This window comes from Oryctolagus cuniculus, chromosome 16 (assembly GCF_051225735.1).
Source record: "Oryctolagus cuniculus isolate XC-2025 breed Fujian yellow rabbit chromosome 16, ASM5122573v1, whole genome shotgun sequence".
Taxonomy (NCBI): domain Eukaryota; kingdom Metazoa; phylum Chordata; class Mammalia; order Lagomorpha; family Leporidae; genus Oryctolagus; species Oryctolagus cuniculus.
The window spans coordinates 27758043-27784977 of record NC_142882.1 but is presented as its reverse complement, the minus strand read 5'-3'; the positions used below and the strand labels follow the sequence as shown (position 1 = coordinate 27784977).

General features: G+C 42.7%; 1 protein-coding gene across 3 annotated transcripts in view; it reads left to right on the top strand.

Moving 5' to 3' along the window:
- Nucleotides 1–266: 266 nt before the first annotated feature.
- Nucleotides 267–26935, top strand: part of LOC149121642 (uncharacterized) — a 49580-nt gene continuing 22911 nt past the window's right edge. The window contains exons 1-4 of one of the 3 annotated variants that reach the window (XR_016222268.1): nucleotides 364–714; nucleotides 23741–23867; nucleotides 24111–24203; nucleotides 25189–25475. Coding sequence is in view for 1 of the 3 variants with exons in the window: in XM_089315069.1 (XP_089171195.1) it covers nucleotides 23744–23867; nucleotides 24111–24203 (217 nt within the window). In the remaining 2 variants the exon portion in view is untranslated. Of the gene's footprint in view, nucleotides 715–23740; nucleotides 23868–24110; nucleotides 24204–25188; nucleotides 25476–26935 lie in introns of those variants that run through there. The other 2 variants (XM_089315069.1, XR_016222269.1) reach the window with 2 other exon arrangements.

The window sequence follows — 26935 nt, the reverse complement described above, 5'->3', positions numbered from 1 at the left end:
CACCTGTGCTAAGAGTTACATTGAAATAATTGTCATTTATTACTTGAGAGAAGCTGCCCAGGAATAAACCAGCAGGGGGATTTTTCTGAGGGAAACAGCGTGTGTGAGGGAACTGGCATTTGGGACTCAGCAGCAGTGGCTGTCAGTTCTTAAGATTTTGTTCAAGAAAGGAAGAACAGCACCTGACCCTTGAGATTTGGGGTGGGAAGGAAGGGAAGGAGGGATGTAAACAAAAGCAAACGCCCTCTGGTTCCCAGCCTGTCTCCACCCACCCCACACTGAAGCCCTAGGAGAGGGCCAGTAAGTCTATCTAGGAATGCCCTGGCCTGGACTCCATTTCCCAGAGTCACCCGGTGCTCTAACGTTTTCCTCTCTGAATGCCTGTGCGCGTGAATGTGGGAGAATGTGCGCATGCGCGTGCCTTTCCTTGTGGCTCAGGGTTGGGAACAGATGAAGTTCATTTACTGATCAGAGTGTTCCTTGAGAGGCTGCTTTGCTCTTTCTCCCACATTCACTGGGGCGTCTTGCTCTGCAAGTGCAATTGCAGGCATTTGGGGAGCACACACCCCAGACCTACCACCCGCTGCTTCTGTGCTTCTGCATCTGCCACCCGTGGGTCCCAAATTCCAGTGACTTCTCCTGTCCCACACTCTCCACTTTGCTCTCCAGGTGTCCTGAAGAAAGGGGACGTGCTCCTAAGATTTTCCACCGCAAGTATGGAGAATAGGAAGGGGCATCTATGCATGTGTGGGAGAGGGGTGGGTGTGATGGTGGATGTCGGCTCCCAGACATTGATCACTAGCTACTCAGTGATTCTGGGAGCTTCTCCAGCAGATTCAAGGCTGGGTCCAGGTGTTGTGTCTCCCACCACCGCTTCCCAGTCTCCAAATGCTCGGCCAGTCCCACAGGTTGCCTCACTCAAATTCTCCTTAAAGTGCACAGGACGAGTAATGGCACAAGCAGGGCAGTTGAGAGCAAGGTGAAGGAAGGGGTCCCATTCCCTATATTTAAATAAGCCCAGTTCTCACTTTGGGTGGGTCAAAGAATGTTTTCTGGCTGGGCCTCCTGTTATATCCCATGGTAGTTTCAGCTGGGCGGGCTCGGTGGCCTTCAGCTGGGAGCCTGAGGCAGCAGAGAGGTGGAGAGAGAAGATCAGAGTAGGATCTGGCTCATGGCCCCCATGCTGGACCCCGTGGACACATCTGACAGCTGGGGCACCTTGTGTTTGGATGTATTTCCCAGCGGCAATGTGAAGCTTGTGCAGTAGCTTTGTGCATTGATCTCTCCTGTGTGTTTAATTAACAGACCCTTTTTCAATCTGGAGCTTGAGGCCATGGAAACATAGCTGATTTATTTTCCTGCTTTTCAATTTCTGTCTTCACCCCTTCTTTCTTATGTTATTAGGGATGTCAACTAATACTATCTGCTGCTAATCTCTTTGCAAAGTGAGAAGTGAACTGAATTTTTTTTTTCAGGCAGAGTGGACAGTAGGAGAGAGAGAGAGAAAGGTCTTCCTTTGCCATTGGTTCACCCTCCAATGGCCACCGCGGCGGGTGTGCTGAGGCCAGTGCACCACGCTGATCCAAAGGCAGGAGCCAGGTGTTTCTCCTGGTCTCCCATGGGGTGCAGGGCCCAAGCACTTGGGCCATCCTCCACTGCACTCCCTGGCCACAGCAGAGAGCTGGCCTGGAATAGGGGCAACCAGGACAGAAACCGGCACTCTGACCGGGACTAGAACCTGGTGTGCCAGTGCCCTAGGTGGAGGATTAGCCTATTGAGCTGCGGCACTGGCGTGAACTGAAATTAATGTAAGTCTACCGTATGTGTTAATAATGAGCTACTTTAATATGGATTTTCATAAAGTGAAAAGCTATGAAAACATAAATACAGAAAAGTGCAATTTTTCTCTTCTGGTTCTTTACAGTCACTCAATGCTCCACCAAGCTGGTTATCTTACAGTCCATACAGTTCTAATTAAGAGGGCCAATTACTTTTTAAAAAGAAAACATTTATTTATTTGAAAGGCAGAGTTACAGAGAGGCAAAGGCACAGAGAGAGAGAGAGCGGTCTCCCATCTGCTGGTTCACTCCCCAGATGTTCACAATGGCCAGAACTGCATGGATCTGAAGTCAGGAGCCAGGAACTTCTTCCAGGTCTCCTACACAGATGCAGGGGACCAAGCACTTGGGTCATCTTCCACTGTTTTCCCAGGCCATAGCAGAGAGCTGGATCAGAAGTGGAGCAGCCAGGTCTCGAACCAGCACCCTTATGGTTTTACCCGCTCAGCCAGAACACCAGCTTCCAATGACTTTTCTTGTTCTGGGTTCTGTGTTTAACCACATGACATTTTCAACATGGGAGGATATTAGTGATAGATTTTCATAATGACTGTGGTCTGTGTAAGCCTTTGTACAAGGTGTTAATGTGAGGAGGAGTAAGGAAGAAAAGAGAAAATATGCCCCTTCCTTCCAAGAGATGCACACACAGTACAGTAAAATATGTGGCTTTGGGCTGGCACTGTGATTCAGCAAGTTAATCCTCTGCCTGTGGTACCAGCATCCTATATGGGCACTGGTCAAGTACCAGCTGCTCCTCCTCTGATCCAGCTCTCTGCTGTGGCCTGGGAAGGCAGTATAAGATGACCCAAGGGCTTTGGCCTCTGCACCCATGTGGGAGACCCAGAAGAAGCTCCTGGCTCTTGGCTTTAGATCAGTGCAGTTCTTCTGGCCATTTTAGCCAACTGGGGAGTGAACTAGCAGAAGGAAGACCTTTCTCTCTGTCTATCTGTCTCACTATCTGTAATTCTACCTCTCAAATAAATAAATCATCTTTACAAAAAGAGAGATGTGGCCCTAAAAGCTATTGCTATAGACTTTCAGTATAATGAAGTTTTCACTTGATTAACTGAGTGATTCATAGATTCTGTTAGAGTCCTGTTGTCACAAAATTAATAATCTGTGAAACTCATTTAGCATAGTAAAAATAGGAAGTAAAAATAGAAAGGGAATCCTGGATAGAAGTTGTTAGGGTAACAGCATTCTTCCTGTCAAACCCAGTGTGTTTTTGACCTTTCCCCCCATGTACTCCCTATCACAGTGCTTGTGAGTGGACAAGCAGTTATGTGTTTCTGCTGAAAAGAGTTGCTTCACACCCAGGAAACAGCTGTAAGACACTTTCTCAGCAACTATGTTGTGTGTACATTAATACAAACTTGAAAACAGCCAAGAACAGGATTCCTAGACTACTCAGGCTAACTGACTATTCTTAGCACATCATTCCCTGCTCTGCTCTAAGTTTCTGGCAAGTTCTTTAAAATTTTTAGGAGAGATGTGTTTCACATGAGAGACATAATCTGTTAATGTAGCAGTGATGTCTTTAAGAAAACGTGCCATGTGAGGAAGCAGTCTGATGGTATCCATTCATCTTCCCATTTTTTTTTTCTGACAGGCAGATTTAGACAGTGAGAGAGAGAGACAGAAAGGTCTTCCTTCCATTGGTTCACCCCTCAAATGGTCGCCACAGCCGGAGTGCTGCACTGATCTGAAGCCAGGAGCCAGGTGCTTCCTCCTGGTCTCCCATGTGGGTGCAGGGCCCAAGCACTTGGGCCATCCTCCATTGCCTTCCTGGGCCACAGCAGAGAGCTGGACTGGAAGAGGAGCAACTAGGACAGGACTGGTGGCCCATCTGGGATTAGAACCCAGAGTACCAGTGCTGCAGGTGGAGGATTAGCCTAGGGAGCTATGGCACTGGCCCATTCATCTTCCCATTAATAACTTTCATTGATGTCTACCACAGGGTGGCAGAAGGCAATCATCCTTCTGAATTGCATCAAGCCAGGAGGATTCATCTACAGTTTATCTGAGCTTTTTTTGTATGAGGGAATAACCAAAATACTACATTGTATACAGGGTATTTTTTTTAGATTCATTTTATTTACTTGAAAGGCAGATTTACAGAGAGATTGAAAGAGAGGTCTTCCATCTGTTGGTTCACTCCTCAGATGGCCACAATGACTTGGGCTGGGCCAGGTGAACCCAGGAGCTAGGAGCTTCTTCTGGTTCTCACACTTGATTTCAGGGGCCCAAACACTTGGGCCATCACCCTCTGCTTTCCTAGGTGAATTAGTAGGGAGCTATATTGGAAATGGAACAGCCAGGTCTTGAACCAGTGCCCATGTGGGGTGCTGGCACTGCCAGGGTCTGCTTAACCTACAACACCAGCCCCATGTGCATTTTTTTCAAAGTGTGGGAGGGGTTAATTTTTTTCTAATATGACTCAAAGATTATAATTCGTAGTAGATTATTTTGGTTATATTTTGAGTTTCATTAAATTTCTATATTTTTGAAGTTAATGAGTACTAGTAGTTATTTTTTTAAAGATTTATTTATTTTACTTGAAAGTCAGAGTTACACACAGAGAGAAGGAGAGGTAGAGAGAGAGAAGTCTTCCATCTGCTGGTTCACTCCCCAATTGGCTACTGTGGTTGGAGCTGTGCCGATCCAAAGCCAGGAGCCAGGAGCTTCTTCTGTGTGTTATTATCTTGTTATCCTTGCTTTGAATAAAGAAACTCTCTCCCATCCCTCATTTAAAATGCTTTTTAAAATAGGTTTATTTTGAGGGCTGTCACTGTGGCATGGCAGGTGAGGCTGCCACCTATAGTGCTGGCATCCCATATGGGTGCTTTTTTGAGAACCAGCTTTCTGCTGTGGCTTGGGAAAGTGGTGGAAGATGGCTCAAGTTCTTGGGTTCTGCACCTGCATGGGATATCTTACAGAAGATTCTGGCTCCTGGCTTCAGATAGATCCAGCTCTGGCTATTACAGCCATTTTCAGAATGAATCAGTGCATGGAAGACCACTCTCTGTGCCTCTGCCTCTCTGTAATTCTGCCTTTTAAATAAACAAATAAAATTTTACATGCTACACCACTGCACTGGACCCAAGACCTAACAGATTTTCTGGGTGCTTATCCTGGGGTTCACTTGGAGCACTAAGCACAGTTATTCTGTGTGCCTGAATATTTCATGTTCCTTCATATGGAAAAGTTTTTCTCATGTTCTGAGTGATTGGGCTACATGTGCCCATAGTGGAAACTAAAACTTAATTTGGCATTTGAACACCCAGAGTGCTGATTCCTGTAATCTTCTGAATTTAATCAGAAAATGGGTTTTGAAACATTTGGTCTATGGATAGGCAGGGCAGTTTTCCTGGATCCCTGTGAGAACTGATGAACTGATGGTGTTTTTCTACTCCACATTATATTCTGAAATTGACTTCATTTCATTTTCTTAAAATAACTATATTTGAAATTTGCTCCCCCCTTCTGAAATGCTTGTGCTTCTGTCCTCCTTATAACCATGCACATGAGTAGCTCTTTTCATTCTCTTTATGATGCTACAAGAGCAATGAGACAATGCAGCTCTCTCCCCTGGCAGCACATCTTCCTCAGTATGTCTCTTTGATTTAGACCCTGGGTTAACTTGGCTGCACAAAAGGCTTATATCTAAACCCAGTGTACCTATTGAATGAAAGTTATCATAAAACAAATATGCTTTGTAAACCTCTCATCTGTTGTTTAGAAATGTCTTGTGAATGTGTCTTTTATGTCAGTGTCTGTAAGCTGGAGACTTCCCACTTAAGGCAGAAGGCTGCTGAGGGACAGCACAACTGTAGCTTTGCTCTATTACATTACTATGGCTTCTCTTTCACCCTTTACCTTTATTTTATTAAGATTTAAAATTTTTAGTTTAAAGGCAGAGTTACAGAGAAAGAGGCAGAGACAGAAGGATGGGGATCTTGCATCTGCTGGTTCATTCAAGAGACTGAAATGAATAATGCTGGCCCCGCCTGGAAGTCCAACCAAGTGTTGCATGTTGGTGCAAGGACCCAAGTACTTGTGCCATCTGTTTCTGCTTCCCCAGTTGCATTAGCAGGGAGCTGGACCAGAAGTGGAACAGCTGTGACTCAAGCTGGCACTCATGAGGCTGACATTGTGGCACAATGGGGAAAGCCACCATCTGCAATGCCAGCTTCCCAGATGAGCAGCAGTTCATGTCCCAGTTGCTCCACTTCTAACCTAGCTCCCTTCTGATGGCCTGAGAAAAGCAGCAAAGGATGACTTAAGTGTTTGGGCCATTATAAGCCATGTGAGAGACCCAGATGAAGTGCCTGGCTCCTGATTTCTGTGTGGTTCAGCCCTGGCCATGGCAGCCATCTAAGATGGAAGATCTCTCTCTCCTTTAGCATTTATTTGCAAGGCAAAGATAGAGAAAGGGAGAGAATGAGAAAGAGATTTTCCATCTGCTGGTCCACTTCCTAGATGGCTGCAATGGCCAGAACTGGGCCAGGCCCAAGCCAGGTGCCAAGAGCTTCATTCAGGTCTCCCACTTGGGTGTCAAGAACGCAGGTATTGGACCATCTTCTACTTTTCCAGGGCCACGAGCAGAGAAGTGGATCAGAAGTGGAGCAACCAGGACATGAACTGGTGCCTATATGGGATGCCAGCATTGCAGGCAGCAGCTTTACCTGCTAATCCACAATGCCATCCCATTTGACTCTCCCTCCTCTCCATAACTCTGACATTTTTTTAAGATTGATTTTATTTATTTGACAGAGTTACCGATAGAGATAGAGACAAATAGAGAGGTCTTCAGTCTGCTGGTTCACTCCCCAAATGGCCGCAGTGGCCAGATCTGAGCTAATCTGAAGCCAGGAGCCAGTAGCTACTTCTGGATCTCCCATGTGGATATAGGGGGCCAAGGACTTGGGCCATGCTGTGCCACTTTCCCAAGCACATTAGCAGGCAGCTGGATTGGAAGTGGAGCAGCCAAGACCCAAACCGGTGACCATATGGGATGCTGGCCAGGGCCTCAACCAGCTGTGCCACAGCACCAGCCCCCAAAACTTTGACTTTCAAATAAATCAATCTTTTTTAAAGGGTGGACACACATATTGGATCCCAGCATTTGATTTGGTGGTGGCTTAATCCACTGTGCCACAAAGCCAGCCCCACCCTTTATCCTTCTGATGACTTGTGTGTCAAGATCTTGGTAATACCTGCTGAACAAATGTTGGTATTATGTTAGACTGTTCTGTTTTATTTTGGTTCTCATTTGTTGAGTTTATTTTGGCTGTCCCTTTTGGGTAGCAAGCTGTGATGTCATCAGTGGCTAAAGCTGCCATGTGTTAGGCTGGCACTGATTCTACCTTTCCATCTCTTCAAATAGAAGTGGAATATGAAATCGTCTCAAAACTAACATGCTACAAAGTAACAACTGGAAATCAAGCTTCCTTCCTTCTCACCTAACAGACTCAACTGGTCTCTGTGTTTCTCATTTTAGCCCAAATCTATATCCGATTTCTAGAGCAGAAGGAAGCTTATTTTTTAAGGCAGAATTCATAGATGTGGTTGTCCATTCACCTCTGAGAATTAAAGCCATAACTCTGCTTTTTGACTGGTTTTCAGTTTGTGGTGGTGCCATCTCTCACAGGAAGACAGATTCCTCACAGAAGAATACACCTAGGTGGAGAAAAATTTATGGAGTGGGTTTTCCAAAGTGAAATGGAATTCTGGCCTGGACATCTTTGAGATCATGATCAGCAGAGTGGGGAAATTCTTAGCTATGCCCATTCACATCTTTTCCTTTTGTGTTCAATGTATTCCTCCCTTATATAGTGCTCTGTGTTCTCCTTCTGTTGCACACACACAAGGCATGTCTGTGATTGAGGCTGTTTGTGTACCACTGCAGTATCTGGAGTTGCCTTTGTCTCCCTCTCTAATCAGAAACTCAGATGCAAAGTGGAGAGGGGACTGTCACCCTGCCACACAGTGTTTGGGCCCCTTGCTCCTTTACTTTTCCTCAGTGTAGGAGCAGCCTTAAACAGAGCTGTACTGGGTAGTATTATTTCTTTTGGATTTGAATGTTTGGATAGCAAAAGAAATAAATATTTTTTTCTTATAGAATGGGTTGAGGAGACACTGCATAAAGTCAGCAGCAAATTTCTTGGCTCCTGTTACATGTCAAGATGAGTCAGAATATTTAGGGCCATTTGTTAAATTTTTAAAAAAAATAAAAATATTTATTTATTTGAAAGGCAGATTTAGAGAGAGAGATGTAAATAATTTATCCACTATTTCACACCCCTAATGGCCACAACAGCTGGGGTTGGAGCTGGATTAAAGTCAGGAGCCAGTATCTTCTTCCACATTTCCCATGTGGGAGTAGGAGCACAAGCACCATCCTTTGTGGTTTTCCTAGGCACATGAAGGAGCTGGATCAGAAATAGAGCAACTGGGACAAGAACTCATGCACAATATGGAATACCAGCATCACAGGCAATGGCTTTCCCACTATGCTCTACTGTCTGTTTTTAAAATTATTTTTATTTATTATTATTATTTATTTTGTTTTATTTTCTTGGAGTTAGAGAGATGCAAAGGCAGAGAGAGAGGGAGAAAGGTCTTCCATCTTCTGGTTTACTCCCCAGATGGCTGCAATGGCTGGAGCTACCCCAAACTGAAGCCAAGAGCTGGGAGCCTCTTCCAGTTATCCCACATGGGTTCAGGGGCCCACGGACTTGGGTCATCTTCTACTGCTTCCCCAGACCTTAGAAGAGAGCTGGATCAGAAATGGAGCAGCCGAGACTCAAAGCAGCACCCACAAGGGATGCCAGCAATGCAGGCAGCAGCTTTTCCTGCTAGGACACAGTACCAGCCCCTCTATTGCCTGTTTTATGGAAATATATATTTAAGGGATATTAGAAGGCCATTCAGGCCCTTCCTACAAAACATTTTGCAATAATGATTGACAGTCTACAAGACTGGTTTGAAAGGGAGAGAACTGCAGGGACAGAGAGGCAGTGATATTGAAAGGGTATGAGGGGCCGGCGCAGCGGCTCACTAGGCTAATCCTCCAACTTGTGGTGCTGGCACACTGGGTTCTAGTCCCAGACGGGGTGCCGGATTCTGTTCTGGTTGCCCCTCTTCCAGGACAGCTTTCTGCTGTGGCCTGGGAGTGCAGTGGAGGATGGCCCATGTCCTTGGGCCCTGCACCCCATGGGAGACCAGGAGAAGCACCTGGCTCCTGCCATCGGATCAGCGTGGCATGCTGGCTGCGGAGGCCATTGGAGGGTAAACCAACAGCAAAAGGAAGGCCTTTTTCTCTGTCTCTCTCTCTCACTGTCCACTCTGCACGTCAAAAAATTAAAAAAAAAAAACAACTATTTAAAAAAAAAAGAAAAGGTATGAGGAACAAGGGAAGGCAGGAAGGCCAGAAGAAATCTTGAAAAGTACTCCAACGAATAAAGTAATAGGACACAGGTCATTTGTGCAGATTGCCAAAATGAGCCATTTCTATTTTAGGGTTTTCCTTTTTTTAAATTAGAGACAATTTCTAACATAATTTGTGATATACTTGACTCACTTTTCAGTTTTATTCTTACAGATAAGATGTGTTTATAAGATGTAGAGGGGATGGTACTGTGGCACTGGCACCCCATATGGGCACCAGTTCTAGCCCCAGCTGCTCCTCTTCTGATCCAGCTCTCAGCTATGGACTGGGAAAATAGTAGAAGATGGCTCAAGTACTTAGGCCCCTTTACCCAAGGGGGAACAGAGAAGAAGCTGCTGGCTCCTGGTTTCAGACCAGTGCAGCTCCATATGTGAGAGCCATTTGGGGAGTGAACCAGCAGATGGAAGACTTTTATCTCTGTCTCTTCCTCTCACTGTCTATAATTTGACCTCTCAAATAAATAAAATCTGAAAAAATAAGATATAGAAAAGTACTGTAATTAAATGCAATAGTACACTCCTAAATATGCAGTTAGCATTAAATTTTTGTTGAGAAAGGGATGAGCTTGGCTTTATGTGTGTCTTGCTTAGAGCAGAATTTTTATGACTAATGATAGGATTAAGAGTCAAAGGTCTGTACTAGCTGATAGAATTAAAAAGTCGAGAATATTCCAACATGGGAAGTGGGATACAGAGCAGACTCATAGAATGGCAGATGTCCTAAAGAGCACTCTGGCCTCAGAATCAGCCCTTAAGGCATTCAGATATGGCTGAAAAGCCTGTGAGAGTATTTCAGGCATGGAAAGCCAAAACAGTCTGTCAAAAAAAAAATGAAAGATCTCCACAAGTGAGATCCCAGTTGAAAGAACAGGTCATGAAAGAAGGAGGTACCTTTCTCTGAAGGGAGGAGAGAACTTCCACTTTGACTATGATCTTGTCTAAATATGATCAGAGTCAGTGAACTCAAAAGGCTTCCATAGCCTTGGCAACTCATGACAAGAGCCTAGGGTGATTACTGATGCCATAAACAAGAGTGTCAAATTGTTAAGTCAACAACAGGAGTCACCGTGCACTTACTCCTCATGTAGGATCTCTGTCCTTAGTGTGCTGTACATTGAGATTTAATGCTATAACTAGTACTCAAACAGTATTTTTCACTTTGTGTTTCTATTTGGGTGCAAACTGTTGAAGTATTTACTTAATATATGCTAAACTGATCTTCTGTATATAAAGAGAATTGAAAATGAATCTTGATGTGAATGGAAGGGGAGAGGGAGCGGGGGATGGGAGGGTTGCGGGTGGGAGGGAAGATATGGGGGGAAGCCATTGTAATCCTTTGGAAATTTATATTCATTATACAAAAGTTAAAAAATAAAATAAAAAAAGAAATGAAAATGTCCTTAAGACAGTAAAAGTCGTCATGACTGAGCACTGAGGAATCTATTGAAATGATTACATTTTAAAAGATTTATTTATATATTTGAAAGGTAGTGTTAGAGTGAGAAAGGGAGAGACTGATCTCTCTGGTTTGTTCTCCTCGAGAATGGCTACAATAACTGGGGCTTGACCAGGCTGATCTCGTAACATAGGAGCTTCTTCCAGATATCACATGGGTTCAGAGGCCAGGCATCTGGGCAAGCCTTTGCTGCTTTCCCAGACACATTAGCAGGGAGCTTGATAAGTTTGGATCATCAATATCTATGACATCTTCCTTGAAGTACAAGGATATAGAACCCATCTGGCACAATTAACATCCTATTTATGGATGGGCCAAGTATAACAGCTTCCAACTCTCAACACGTGGACTAGATGGGTTCTGAGAAATTGTGTTATAATAGATATTAATCCATAACTCTTGGTTTAAGCTTTTGTTAGCAGATAATGGCTGTGACTACTTTGGGTCTCTGGATTGTCACCAGTGAAGGCATTCTGATTAACAGTAATGAGATCAACAGTCAGGAAAATGGTGTCCAGCTGAGCTTAAATGGTTTTTCTATTTTATTGTTAGAATAGTGACCTCCTGCAGTACCCTGGCATCTGGATGTAGACAGTAGACATTGGAAGCCATCCCCTTTGCCAAATGGAGTATGTCAAGTTTGGGTCCATCATATATTAAGGAGGCCATAGTAGCCATTCTCTTGTTTTACTCTTCTATATCCATGGCCAAAATTCTACTAGACAACAAGGTTTGGAGAATCACAGGCTCAAGGTGTGTAGGTGACTGTTTTTCCAGTATAGCACAGTTAATAGCCATCTAATTTAATTTTACTGGCACATAGCAAGGTTCCAAGAGAGGCTATTCCTTGCATCACAGCCCTTGAGAAGTAATGGATATCATAACTGATCCAAAGAATTTAGAAGGCATATGAGCTCCACAAGTGAAGAAGTCACTGAGAGCACTAATGAGAGTGCCTACAGAATTCAATTTGACTGATTTTAGCACTTTTCACTGGAAGGGGGGCCATGTAAGCTGGGCTGATTTGTAGCATCCATGACAAATAATTTTTTAAAGGAAGCATGCATTGCACCAAAACCCAGGAAGGACTAAAAGGCATTACTATTGTATGTTCTTCAAAGGCATGTCAAATAGTCTCATTCAGCTTTCCTGATAAAAGCTGGGTACAGTTAAATTCTTTGCAAAAATTATGTTTGATGGCAAAGTCAATGAAATGCTCATGTATACCCTAGAAAAAGTATCTTTTCAAAGTGAAGGCAAACTAGACTGAGGAGCTGTTGGAAAAGCTTTGAGCAAAACACATTTTCCACTTTTGTAATAATTAAGACAGGTCCTGAAATCTGGTATTGTGATGCCTCCGGCTTTGTTTTTGTTGTACAAGCTTGCTTTAGCTATTTGAGGTCTCCTGTGTCTCCATATGAATTTCAGCATGATTTTTTCCAAATCTGAGAAGATTGTCTTCAGTATTTTGATTGGTATTGCATTGAATCTATAAATTGCTTTTGGAAGTATGGATATTTTGATGATATTGATTCTTCCAATCTATAAGCATGGAAGATTTTTCCATTTTTTGGTATCCTCTTCTATTCCTTTCTTTAAGATTTTGTAATTCTCATCGTAGAGATCCTTAACGTCCTTCGTTAAGTTTATTCCAAGGTATTTAATTGTTTTTGTAGCTATTTTGAATGGGATTGATCTTACCAGTTCATTCTCAGCCATGGCATTGCCTGTATATACAAAGGCTGTTGATTTTGTGCATTGATTTTATATCATGCTACTTTGCCAAACTCTTCTATGAGTTCCAATAGTCTCTCAGTAGAGTTCCTTGGATCCCCTTATTAAAGAACCATATCATCTGCAAAGAGGGATAGTTTGAGTTCTTCCTTCCCAATTTGTATCCCTTTAATTTCTTTTTCTTTCCTAATGGCTCCGGATAAAACTTTCAAACTATATTGAATAGCAGTGGTGAGCGTGGGCATCCCTGTCTGGTGCCAGATCTCAGTGGAAATGCTTTCAACTTTTCCCCATTCAATAGGATGTTGGCCATGGGTTTTTCATAAATTGCTTTAATTGTATTGAGGAATTTTCCTCATATAACCAGTTTGCTTGGAGTTTTCATCATGAAAGGGTATTGTATTTATCGAGTGCTTACTCTGCATCTATTGAGATAATCATATGGTTTTTCTTCTGCAATCTGTTAATGTGGTGTATCACACTGATTGATTTGCGAACACTGAATCATCCCTGCATACCAGGGCTGAATCCCACCTGGTGTGGGTGGATGATCTTTCAGATGTGTTGTTGCATTCTATTGGCCAAAATTTTATTGAGGATTTTTGTGTCTATGTTGATCAGGGATATTGGTCTGTAATTGTCTTTCAGTGCTGCATTTTTTTTCCGGCTTAGGAATTAAGGTGATGCTGGCTTCATAGAAAGAATTTGGGAGGATTCCCTCTTTTTCTATTGTTCTGAGTAGTTTGAGAAGAATTGGAGTTAGTTCTTCTTTAAATGTCTGGTAGAATTCAGCAGTGAATCCATCTGGTCCTGGGCTTTTCTTTGTTGGGAGGGCCTTTATTACTGTTTCAATTTCTGTCTCAGTTATGGGTCTGTTTAGGTTTTTGATGTCTTCCTGGTTCAATTTAGGTAGGTTGGATGTGTCCAGGAACCTATCCATTTCTGATAGATTTTCCTGTTTGCTGGCATACAGGTCCTTGTAGTAATTTCTGATGATTCTTTTTATTTCTGTGGTGTCTGTTGTTACGTTTCCTTTCTCATTTCTGATTTTATTGATTTGGGTCTTTTCCCTTCATTTTTAGTAGTTGGGCCAACGGGGTGTCACTTTGGTTTATTTTTTCAAAAAACCAGCTCCTCCTCGTTTGGCTGATTTTTTGGAATGTTTTTCTTGATTCAATCCTGTTGATTTCTTCTCTGATTTTAATGATTTCTCTTCTACTAGTTTTGGGTCTGGTTTGCTTCAGTTTTTCTAGATCCTTGAGATGCATTGAAAGCTCATTTATTTAGTGCCTTTCCAATTTCTTGATGTAGGCACCTATTGCTATAAACTTTCCTCTTATCACTGCTTTTGCTGTATCCCATAAGTTTTGGTATGTTGTGTTGTTATCCTCATTTACTTACAGAAAGTTTTTGATTTCTCTTTTGATTTCTTCTATGACCCATTGTTCATTCAGCAGCATGTTGTTCAATCTCCATGTGTTTGCATATGCTCTAGGGATTCCTGAGTTGCTAATTTCCAACTTCATTCCTCTATGGTCTGAGAAGCTGCATGGTATGATTCTAATTCTTTTGAATTTGCTGAGGCTTGCTTTATGGCCTAGTATGTGGTCAGTCCTAGAGTAGGTTCCATGCAGTGCTGAGAAAAATGTGTATTCTGGAACTGTAAGATGAAAAGTTCTGTAGATATCTGTTAGATCCATTTGGGTTATAGTGCCAATTAAGTCTGCTGTTTCCTTTTTGATCTTCTGTACAGTTTATCTGTCTATTTCTGAGAGTGGAGTATTGAAGTCCCCCATACTATTGTATTGGGGTCTAAGTCTCCCTTTAAGTCCCATAACAAATTTTTAAATAAACCAGTGCCCTGTAATACGGTGCATACATATTTATAATAGTTACATCTTCCTGTTGAATTGATCCCTTATCATTATATAAAGCCCCTCTTTGTCTCTCTTAACAGTTTTTGTGTTAACATTTATTTTATCTGATATTACAATGGCTACACCAGCTCTTTTTTCATTTCTGTTATCATGGAATATCTTTTTCAAACCTTCCACTTTTAATCTGCATCCATCTTTGTTGGAAAGATGTGTTTCTTTAAGCAGCAAATAGATGGCTTTTGTTCCTTAATCCACTCAACCAGTCTGTCTTTTAACTGGACAGTTGAGGCCATTAACGTTCAATGTGACTACTGATAAGTAGTAACTTTGCCCTGCCATTTGCCAAAGATATTTTCTAATATGTGCTTTGAACTTCCTATGATCTTTTACTGTGAGGTTTTCTTCCTTTACCTTCTTTCATACTGATGGCCGTGTTTCTGTGTGTAACACATCTTAAACATCTTTTGCAGGGCTGGACGAGTGGTGACAATTTCTTTCAATTTCTGTTTGCTATGAAAGGACTTTATTTCATCCTCATTCACAAATTTGAGCTTTGAAGGATATAATATTCTGGGCTGGCAGTTTTTCTCTCTTAGTATCTGGGCTATATCTTGCCATTCCCTGCCATCCTGTAGGGTTTCTGATGAGAAGTCTGTTGTGAGTCTAATTGGAGATCCTCTGAGAGTAATCTGACATTTCTCTCTTGCACATTTTAGAATCTTTTCTTTGTATTTCACTGTGGTGAGTTTGATTACAACGTGTTGTGATGCGGATCGCTTCTGGTCATGTTTACTAGGAGTTCTATGAGCTTCCTGTGCTAGGATGTCTCTGTTCTTCTCCAAACCCTGGAAGTTTTCTGCTTGTATCTCTCTGAAAAGGCCTTCTAATCCTTTCTCTCTCTCCATGCCTTCAGGAACTCCTAGAACCTAAATGTTTTTTTTTTAATAGTATCCTGTAGATTCCCAACAATATTTTTTAGATTTCTAATTTCCTCTTCTTTCCTTTGGATTGACTGTATACTTTCTTGTGCTCTGTCTTCAAAGTCCGATGTTCTCTCTTCTGCTTCACTCATTCTGCTTTTAAGGCTCTCTAATGTGTTTGTCATTTGATCTATTGAATTCTTCATTTCATTATGATTTCTCATCACTATCACAGTTTCATGTTCTACTAGTTTTTCATTTCACTTTGATTCCTCCTTAAGATTTCATTTTCATGAGAGAGAAAATGTCCATTAAGGATTTCTGTAGTTCAAGAATTTGTTTTTGAGAACTTCTCAATGTTGTTTTCATAAATTTTTTGAATCCGTATCTTGTGTTTCTTCTATCTCATCATCTTCCTAATCTTGAATTGGGGTGTCTTGTTCATTTGGGGGTGTTATGATGTCTTTTTTTCTTGATTCCTGAGTTTCTACATTCATTGCTTGGCATTGTGAAGATATTCTTTGGTTTCCCTCTCTCTCTCTCTTTTTTTTTTTTTTTTTTTTTTGCTGTGGTTGTTTTTTTCTTATACATTGACTCTAGATTAAGTGGACTGTCTGCTTTTGATGGATTCTTAGAGGCTTGTGATGGGTGTGGCCACAGAGCTCTGTTCGGTTCTTCAGGGTTAATGGTGACACACCCAGGTTAGGCATGCTAAATATTCCCTTTCTCTCCTTTTTTTTAATTCAGAAGGGAAGTAATTCCACACAGCTGAGTGTAATTGAAGGCAGTCATTGTCTGAGCTCTGGCCCCTGTGGGTATAATATTCGTCTGATCTGTCACAAGGACAACCCAAAGGATCTCTGCAGTCCTCAGTGTAAGCTCACATTTCCCTGCAATCTCTCATAAGGTTGCCAAGTTTACCAAGTTTGTGGCGTCTCCTGAGAGTACTCACGTCTCAGGCACTCCATGAGTTCTCTCACACACCCTCAGCTTTGTTTTTTTTTTTTTTTTCACAGTCTCAGTTCATAAGCTCCACACATTCACTAGGTCCTAACCTCCTGTTATTTCTCCCCACCAGAGTCAGGTTTTTCTGTTTGGCTTAGGGCAGGCACAGCCCTGAGGTGGCATAGCTTTTATGTATATCCAGAATGGTGCCTGCTCTTTGTCTTGCTCACCTTTGTAAGGTGAGTGATAAAAAGAATCGTGTCCATACTGGTCCCTTTTATTTTATTTTATTTATTTTTTTCTCTCCTCTAGTTAGACTGGTGGACTTTCCCCCATGGGGATTCAAGCCTCATTCCCTCTAGGCTCTTCCTGCTGCTTCCCCACCAGTGTCTCAGGCTACTGAGGTTTCACCTCACCTTCCTTTCCAGAGCTGGTGCATAGACTTGGCAGCTGGGGTCCTGAGCCGTGGGCACCTGTGTCCTCCACATAGGTTCACCATGTCCCACTACTTCTGGAAGAGTTTCCTCTGAGTTTTTCCTGTAACTCTTCCCTGAAACTACAGTATCTCCACTTTTATTAAACTATCTTTTCCTGGATTATCAGTGTGCTCCCTCCCTATTCCACCATCTTGGAGGACTCCTTCCCCCTGTATTCTAATAGTCCTCCCTGGTAGCTCAAGGAAGTTTTGCCAGGATCTTTGTAAAAAAGATGAAACATATTGTATTTCAGGAGAAAAGTGCTTTGTGTAGTGTCACATGATTTGTAAATACCTGGCACCCTAACTTCTGTCTAATGTTCTCCACTTTGCGACACTTAATTAAAAAACATTTATTTTTCAGATCCATTTCAGAAATTGTCACCAGTTCAAATAGTATTGCCTTAGAAAATTTTCCTGAGCATGTCTTCCCTTTTGCTACTAATGCTATGTTTGGAGTGTGTGACTTCAAAAAGCATATCATGAGGCCGGTGCTGTGGCACAGTGGGATAATGCCCTGTCCTGAAGCACCCACATCCCATATGGGCATGGACTCAAGACTTGGCTGTTCCACTTCTGATTCAGCTCTCTGCTATGGCCTGGGAAAGCAGTAGAAGATGGCTGAAGTACTTGGGTCCTTGCACCCATGTGGGAGACCTGGAAGAAGCTCCTGGCTTTGGATTGGTGCAGCTCTGGCCATTGCAGCCATTTGCGGAGTGAGCCATTGGATGGGAGACCTCTCTCTCTCTCTCTCTCTGTGCCTCTCCTCTCTCTGTGTAACTTTGACTTTCAAATAAATAAATGAATAAATCTTTAAAAAAAACAAAAAGCATATCATAAAAATTTTTCCCCTTTCAGTAATTTCTTCTTGAACAATATGCAGTATACATGCAGCTACAGAAAACTACTCTGAACATTTATCCTGCTTTCTGAAATAGTAAAATTATATTAAGCTAGATTTCATGCACTATTAAGCTTATTAAAATATAAACTAAAAGAACACAATGACCATATATAAGCCAAAATGTGAAGCACAACCATATGATCTCCAGATAATTTATTTGTATGAATCCCAGGAATTTTTTTTTTCTTTTTTAGTGTCAGCAGCTTTCCTAAGTTCTAACTGATAGGCAAAGATTGTGTTTATAGGAGCTTTTTTCTAAGCTTTTAAAAAATTTATTTGAAAATATTGTATATAGAGGAGAGACCCAGAGAGATCTTCCTTCTGCTTTTTCATGTCACAGATGGCCTCATTGAGCAGGGCTGGGACAGAATGAGGCCAGGAACCAAGATCTTCATCTGGATTTCCCACATTGGTAGCATTTGCCCAAGTATTTGGATCATCTTTCATTGCTTTGCTCAGGCCATCAGCAGGAAGCTAGATCAAAAGCAGAACAGCCAGAACATGAACCAGTGCTCATATGAGGGGCTTGCATTGCAGACAGCAGGTTTACTTGCTATGTGACAATGCTGGCCTTGTTTTAATGCAACTTCTAAATGAAATTTTGAAGTTGTATGCATTGTAGTTTGCATGTAATTCAACTTTCTGCCATACTTACTGATATGTATCAGCATTTGAAGTAAGACAAATCAGAAAACACAATGGCTTAACAAATAGCCATTTGATTTGCAGTTCTTTTATTTATTTTTTGACAGGCAGAGTGGACAGTGGGAGAGAGAGAGAGAGAGAGAGAGAGAGAGAGAGAGAGAAAGGTCTTCCTTTTCCGTTGGTTCACTCCCCATTGGCCGCTGTGGCAGGCGTGCTGTGGCCAGCGCACCACGCTGATCTGAAGCCAGGAACCAAGTGCTTCTCCTGGTCTCCCATGCGGGTTCAGGGCTCAAGGACTTGGGCCATTCTACACTGCACTCCTGGGCCACAGCAGAGAGCTGGACTGGAAGAGGAGCAACTGGGACAGAATCTGGGACCCCAACTGGGACTAGAACCTGGGGTGCCAGCACCTCAGGCAGAGGATTAGCATATTGAGCCATGGTGCTGGCCCTGATTTGCAGTTCTGACTCCATGTTATGGGCTGCACTCAGCTGGGCAGTTCCTGTGATCACTCCAGGAGCATAAATGAGGGTTTAGTCACTTGGAGAACTTATTGAGGCTTCACTTAAGTGTCTTGGGTTTGTGGTGAATCTTGGCTACATATCTTTTTTTTGACAGGCAGAGTTAGTGAGAGAGAAAGGTCTTCCTTCTGTTGGTTCACCCCTAAATGGCCGCTATGGCTAGCATGCTGTGCCAAAACAAAGCCAGGGCCACATGCTTCCTCCTGATCTCCCATGTGTGTGCAGGGGCCCAAGCACTTGGGTCATCCTCCACTGCCTTCCCAGGCCACAGCAGAGAGCTTGACTGGAAGAGAAGCAACCAGGACAGAACCAGCACCCCAACTGGGACTAGAACCTGGAGTACTGGTGCCACAAGTGGAGGATTAGCCTAGTGAGCTGCAACGCCAGCCTACATACTATCTCTTCAACAGGCAGGCCCCAGGGTTTTTCAGAAGATAACAACTGTCAGAAAAAGAAAATCTGAAAAGGCAAATACTTTACAAATTGTCTATTTCTGGTGCTGGTTCTGTGGTATAGCAGGTAAGGCCACCACCTGCAGTGCCAGCATCCCATATGGGTGTCAGTTCGAGACTCGGCTGCTCCACTTCCGATCCAGCTCTTTGCTATGGCCTGGGAAAACAGTAGAAGATGGTCCAAGTCCTTGGGCCCCTGTTCCCATGTGGGAGTCCTTGAAGAAGCTCCTGGCTCCTATCTTTGTATCTACACAGCTCCAGCCATTCGCTGCCATCTCAGGAGTGAACCTGTGGTTCAAAGACCTCTCTTTCTCCCTCCCTCCCTCCATCTCTTTCTCTGTCTCTCCTTCTCTCTGTATAGCTCTTTCAAATAAATAAATTTTTTATCAAATTGTCTATTTCTATCACATTTTCACATTTACTGGTATCTCATGGGGCAAATCAAGTGAAATGGTGAAATTCAGGGTCTTTTAAAAAAAAAGATTTATTTATTTATTTGAAAGAGTTTCACACACAGAGAGGGAGAGGCAGAGAGAGAAAGGTCTTCCATCTGCTGGTTCACTCCCAGTTCGCTGCAATGGACAGAGTTGTGCCAGTCCAAAGCCAGGATCCAGGAACTTCTTCTGGGTCTCCCACATGGGTGCAGGGGCCCAAGGACTTGGGCCATCTTCTACTGTTTTCCCAGGCCATAGCAGAAAGCTGGATCAGAAGTGGAGCAGCTGGGAATTGAACCAGTGCCCATATGGGATGCCAGCGCTACAGGTGGCAGCTTTACCCACTAGGTCACATTTCCAGCCCCAATCCAGGGTTTTGTGAAGGGATGAATACAGGGAAAGGTTCTATTTAAAATCATTACTGGTAAAGTGCACTGCATTAAATATACAGTATGTGCATTTGTTAACTTTCTTTAGTATAAACGTTGATAACAACATAATGTTTATCTATGATAACCTCATTTATTTCAACACTCTGAATATTTCTCTTTACTTTTACATTATTATTTTACAAAATTTGTAGATAATGCTTTCATTAAACCAATGATACCTTCTGTTTAATCTCTGCCACTTAATATAGGTGGGTGCATTTTCCTATATGCATGTTTATTCCTCCACAGTGAAGCTGATGTTTTCTTGGTTAATGTATTTATTATTCTTTATTCATTCTATCATATTCTTTTTTTCCCACTGTTCAGTGCAGAAGGAACCCAGAGGGTTTTTTTTAAGTTTCATTTATTTATTGAAAGAGTTGCAGAGAGAGAGAGAAAGAAAGCCTTCTATCTGCTGTCTCACCCTCCAAATTACTGCAAAGGCCATAGCTGAGCTGATCCAAAGCCAAGACCCAAGAGCTTCTGGGTCTCCCATGCAGGTGTAGTGGCCCAAGGACTTGGACCATGTTCCACTGCTTTCTCAGGACATAGCAGGGAGCTAGATTGTACATTGAGCAGGAAGGACTTGAACCAGCCCCCATATGGAATGCTGGCACTGCAGGCAGCAACTTTACCTGTTATGCCACAGCGTTGGCCTCCCGAGTTTTCTTTGAACTCCTGCCATTCACCTTCTCTCCCAGGTATGATTCTAGGCCCTCCACATGATTCTAGGAGGAAGGAAAATTAATATATCACTTATAAGTGGTTTTTTTTTTTTCAAATTATTCCCCAGCTTGTCAGTACTCATTTTAGGTGTTTAATGCTAGTTTATTTTTTTTTTTAGATTTTTTTATTTATTTGAAAGTCAGAGTTACAGAGAAGCAGAGGGAGAGAGAGAGTCTTCCATCCACTGGTTCACCCCCCAGTTTGCCACAATGGCTGGAGTTGCACTGATCCAAAGCTAGAAGTGAAGAGCTTCTTCTGGGTGTCCCACATGGGTACAGGGGCCCAAGGATTTAGTTCATCTTCTACTGATTTCCCAGACCATAGCAGAGAGCTGGATTGGAAGCAAAGCCACTGGGACTTGAACTGGCACCAATATGGGATGCCAGCACTGCAGGTAGTGGCTTTACCTGCTATGCCACAGTGCTGGTCCCAGTATACTAGTTAATTAAAATGGAAAAATACAGGGCTGGCTCTGTGGCTCAGTGGGTTAACGCCCTGGTCTGAAGTATCAGCATCCCATATGGGCACAAGTTTGTGATCGGCTGCCCCACTTCTGCTCCAGCTCTCTACTATGGCCTGGGAAAGCAGTGGAAGATGGCCCAGGTCCTTGTGCCCCTTCACCCATGTGGGAGACCCAGAAGAAGCTCCTGGTTCCTGGCTTCAGATTGGTGCAGCTCCAGCCATTGCAGCCAATTGGGGACTGAACCAGCAGATGGAAGACCCCCCCACCTCTCCTCTCTCTGTGTAACTCTGGCTTTCAAAGAAATAAATAAATCGTTAAAAATTTTTAAAATAGAAAAATAGACATAAAATTTTTCTCATGAAATATGCAGAAATGAATGATGAATTTGGCATGATTGTGAAACATTATCGTCATCTTTAATAATGCAGTTTGGTCTCTTGTTTTTCTGTTGCTATAGCTAAATATATATTTGTTACACGAATTGAGTTGAAACTAAGCACAATATGCTACATTTTTGGGGTCATGTTGTCTGAATCAGTCTTTATTGTCACATATAGATGATGTACTGGGTAGTGCTTTAGTGCTATCTATGAAGTTAACACTTAGCATTCTGCAAGAGGAAGAGTTACCGAGTGCTAAAGCACAAATCAGTTAAGTTTGTTTTTGAATTTTTAGAGTAATGGAGTCCTTAATACCTTTGAGAAGCTTAGTTGGATTCGGGAATAGGATAAGGAATGTGTGGAGAAGAGAATCTACTAGAGGCTCATTTATTTTTTAAGATTATTTAGTTGAAAGGCAGACTTACAGAGATTAGGAGAGACAGGGAGACAAAAGGAGATATCTTCAATCTACTGTTTCCTTCCCCTAATGCCTGCAATGGCTGGGACTGGACCAGGCCACAGCCAGAAGCCTGGAACTCCATCTAGGTCTCCCATATTGGTGGAAGGGTTCACATACTCAGGCCATTTTCACTTCTCTTTCAGTCAGATTAGCAGGGAACTGGATTGGAAGTGGAGCAGCCAGGACTCAAATCCTCTGTTTACATGGGATGCCAGCAGTGATGGTGGAGGCTTAGGCTGCTGCATCACAATTCTGGTGACTATTGCAGGTTCTTAAACAAATCTCTAAGCATTTTTCTCAGTGAGTCACAAGTGCAGATTGTACTGCAGACATTCCCAGGTTCTCTTTTTGGGAAAATAATTCCATTGCTTTCACCTTAATTATGTATAATGTTATTTCAAATGTTTATCATTTGAATGTTTTGGGCAAGTAATTCCATTGCTTCCTTCTCTCTCTTTTTTTTTTTTTTGACAGGCAGAGTGGACAGTGAGAGAGAGAGACAGAGAGAAAGGTCTTCCTTTTGCCATTGGTTAACCCTCTAATGGCCGCAATGGCTGGCGCACTGCCGCCGGTGCACCACGCTGATCCGAAGGCAGGAGCCAGGTGCTTCTCCTGGTCTCCCATGGGGTGCAGGGCCCAAGGACTTGGGCCATCCTCCACTGCACTCCCGGGCCACAGCAGAGAGCTGTCCTGGAAGAGGGGTAACCGGGAAAGAATCCGGCACCTTGACCGGGACTAGAACCCGGTGTGCTGGTGCCGCAAGGCAGAGGATTAGCCTAGTGAGCCATGGCGCTGGCCACCATTGCTTTCACTTTAATTAGGTATAATGTTATTTCAATTGTTTATCAGTAGAATAATCATAGACTAGGGCAAAAGCTAATTTGTATTCTTTGTCTTACCTGTATTTTCTCTCTTACTTAAAAATATTTATTAGCTTGAGAGAGAAAGAAGTTGATGGACTGAGAGATAGAGAGCTTTGACACATTAATTCACTCCCTAGATAACCATACCAAACATAGTTGGGGCAGGACTGAAGCCAGAATTAAGAAATGGAATCTAGGCCTCCTTCATTGGTGACATCACAACTGCTTCCCCAGGTCTGCATTATCTGTGAGCTAAAAACTGCAGCTGGCATTGGAAATGAAACATAGACACTCTGAGGTGGCACCAAAAACACTAAGCTTAATGTCTGCCCTGTCTTTTAATGTATTTCTTCTCTGACATATTGGAAATGATAGGCATGGTATTTTTCTGGAAATTATCTTCTGTTCATTCCCATCATAGTTTCACTGATGTTTTCTTGCCTTTTTTTCTCAATGCTTCTACATACTTCTCCTTAACCCTGCCCATTCAAGAGTCAATATTGCCCCTCTGTTAGCCTGCTGTGCAATTCCCCTTGACAGATGTGGCCTTTGTGATTTGAACCTCCTGTTTCCCTCCAGCTTAGGCATTTCTCACAGCCTGTAGATCATGGGTTTGAATCTGTTGAATACTTCTGTGTGGATTTCTAAACACTCAACAAGTCTAATGAGAAACCATATCCTTTCTTTTTTCCTTTGTATCCACACACAACTGTCGGTGTTTATTGTGTGACAGAATTAATATGTTGACTGGAAGTGTAATATTACAGGTGATGATAGCATTTGAAGACCTGGCTGTGTACTTTACTTGGGAGGAATGGCAGAAAATGAACAATGCTCAGAAAATCCTGTACAGAGATGTGATGCTGGAGACCTACAGCAGCCTGTTCTCCTCGGGTGAGTAACACCCATCACATACCCAGTGATAACATTTTCTTGCTATTTGACAAATAAGGGAACACTTTATAATGTTTAATATTGGGCTGGTGTAGAATTTGAGTCCAGGAATGATCTGAATATCTACCCTCTAATAAAAGATTCAAATTGGAACATTTGTTGCATAGCTCCTGGACCAAGCTGTAGTCCTTTAAATAACCCAAGATAGTGATTTCACAAAGTCTTACATGTTTCCATTAATAGGGCACTGCATTACCAAACCTGACTTGATCTTCAAGTTGGAGCAAGGAGCAGAGCCATGGATAGTGGAAGAATGCCTGAATCAGAGCCTTCCAGGTCAGTCTGCACATAAGAGATAGGGAGACCAAGGCAGAAATTGTGCAGATGGTGACTGGTGCTTTTTCCATGAATTTTTCTCAAGCCTTACTCCTGATGACAGCTGGTGTTGTGCATCAGACACAGGCATTCTAGAGTATTTAGTGATACCAGTGTCTTTCTAACTTTTGTTCTTAGTGAAGATGTTCTTTGAATAAAAAAAAAATCCAATCATTTTCTGATGTTACTAAGGCTGTTATCTAGGTTTGAGAATTCCCCAAATTCTAACTTGTCCTTCTCTAAACTTTCATACCTTTTCTTTCATGCACTTATTAGTTCCTTCGGTGTTGTTAATTAGGCAATGTTCAGAAACTTTTTTTTAAGATTAATGTTTCTGTTTTTTTTAAAGATTTATTTATTTATTTGAAAGTCAGAGAGAGAAGAAGGAGAGGGAGAGAGAGAGGTTTTCCATCCACTGGTTCACTTCCCAATTGGCTGTCATGGCTGGAGCTGCACTGATCCAAAGCCAGGAGCCAGGAGCTTCTTCCAGGTCTCCCACATGGGTACAGGGGTCCAAGGACGTGGGCCATTTTCTACTGCTTTCCCAGGTCATAGCAGAGTGCTGGATCGGAAGTGCATCAGCTAGGACTTGAACTGGTGCCCATAAGTGATGTTGGCACTGCAGGTGGTGGCTTTACCTGCTATGCTACAACGCTGGCCCCCAGAAACATATTTCTAACTCATTTCTCAAATTGAGTACCCACTCATGATTTTGCCCAGGAATAGAACTTTCTCAGGACGGAATCAATAAATGTGAACTCTCTCTCTCTTAGTTTCTTTCCTTTTTTTCCTCTTTGCCTCTCAAATAAATAAGAAAATTATAGTTTGTTGGAAACATTTGAGGAGTGAGCCTATAGCTGGCAAACCTCTGTTCAGTCTTTATCTCTCATTCTGTGTCTCTGACTCTCAAGTAAGTAAATAAGTAAATGCTAAAATATGGTCACAGGGCTGGTGCTGTGGTGCAACGAGTTAACACCCTGGACTGAAGTGCTGCCATCCCATATGGGCACCAGTTCAAGACCCAGTTGCTCCACTTGCAATCCAGCTCTCTGCTATAACCTGGGAAAGCAGTAGAAGATGGTCCAAGTCCTTGGACCCCTGCACCCAAGGGAGACCCAGAAGAAGCTACTGGCTCCTGGCTTCAGATCAGCACAATTCTGGCTATTGAGGCCAATTGGGGAGTGAACCATTGGATGGAAGACCGTACTCTCTCTTTGCCTCTCCTCTCTCTGTGTAACTCTGACTTTCAAATAAATAAATAAATCTTTCAAAAAAGATGGTCATGAGTAAGCCTCTGTGCTGTGACATCAGAAATTATGAAGCTAGGAATGACACTGTGGTGCAGTGTGTTAAAGCTCCAGCCTGCAGCACTAGCATTGCATATGGGTGCCAGTTCAAGTCCCAGCTGGTCCTCTTCTAATCCAGCTCTCTGCTAATGCACATGAGAAAGGAGTAGAGGTTGGCCCAAGTCCTTGGTTCCCTGTACCCATGTGGGAGACAAGAAAGACACTCCTGGCTCCTAACTTCATCTTGGCCCAGTATTGGTTGTTGTGTCCATATAGGGAGTGAACCACTTCTCTCTGTCTCTACCTCTCTCTATAATTCTAGCTTTCAAATAAATAAAGTAAATCTTTGAAAAAAGAAATCATAAACTAAGCATGAATTTATATAAAACATGAAAATAAGTGATCCTAGACTAACCAAGAAAGTAATGAGATTTTGAGACCAAGGTCAAGTAGCCTCGTGGGTTTATGTTGAGTGGCTCAGATTTCTTTAAGGGTGGAGTTTGAAGTGTGATTTCTCTCCTATTTTAGTATCATTGAAAAATAAGCAAACAAAAAAATAAGAAATGCATAGGGGCCGGCGCTGCGGCTCACTAGGCTAATCCTCCACCTTGCGGTGCTGGCACACCAGGTTCTAGTCCTGTTTGGGGCACTGGTTCTGTCCCAGTTGTCCCTCTTCCAGGCCAGCTCTCTGCTGTAGCCCGGGAGTGCAGTGGAGGATGGCCCAAGTCCTTGGGCCCTGCACCCCATGGGAGACCAGGAGAAGCACCTCGCTCCTGCCATCAGATCAGTGTGGTGCACTGGCCACAATGCGCTGGCCACGCCGGCCATTGGAGGGTGAACCAACAGCAAAGGAAGACCTCTCTCTCTCTCTCTCTCTCTCTCTCTCACTGTCCACTCTGCCTATCAAAAAAAAAAACATAGGAAATGAATCTTTCTGTGAAAATAGGAGGCAATTGATCAAAAGCCTCCAGAAATTCAAATTATCACACAGGAACGTTTATAGAAAGAATTTAGAGGAGGTCACCAGCACTGATGATTTCAGAATGAGCTAGAAAACACTTTTAAAGAAGATGAGCACATTCCAGTTTGCAGAAACACTTTCTTCAAACTGATTGGAAGTGTTTAACTACAGTGGTATATTGTGACTTTCTCTACCTGTTGTACTTCTGAGAAGCTGAAGGTGTTGGGTGTCCTTGGGAATTTGGGGAAGCTGTCCTAGAGTAGAGACAAAGTATTTTTTCATTTGAAAAATCCCACAAATGATGTTTACCTAGGAAGACTGAATGTAAGACAATCATAGATTCCAATCATACTCCTTAAATGTTGTCTTGCTGAAAGTACAGGAACATTTCACTCTTCTCCACCTACAAGTAAGTGATCAGTAAAACTTTTTCATGTTTATATTTG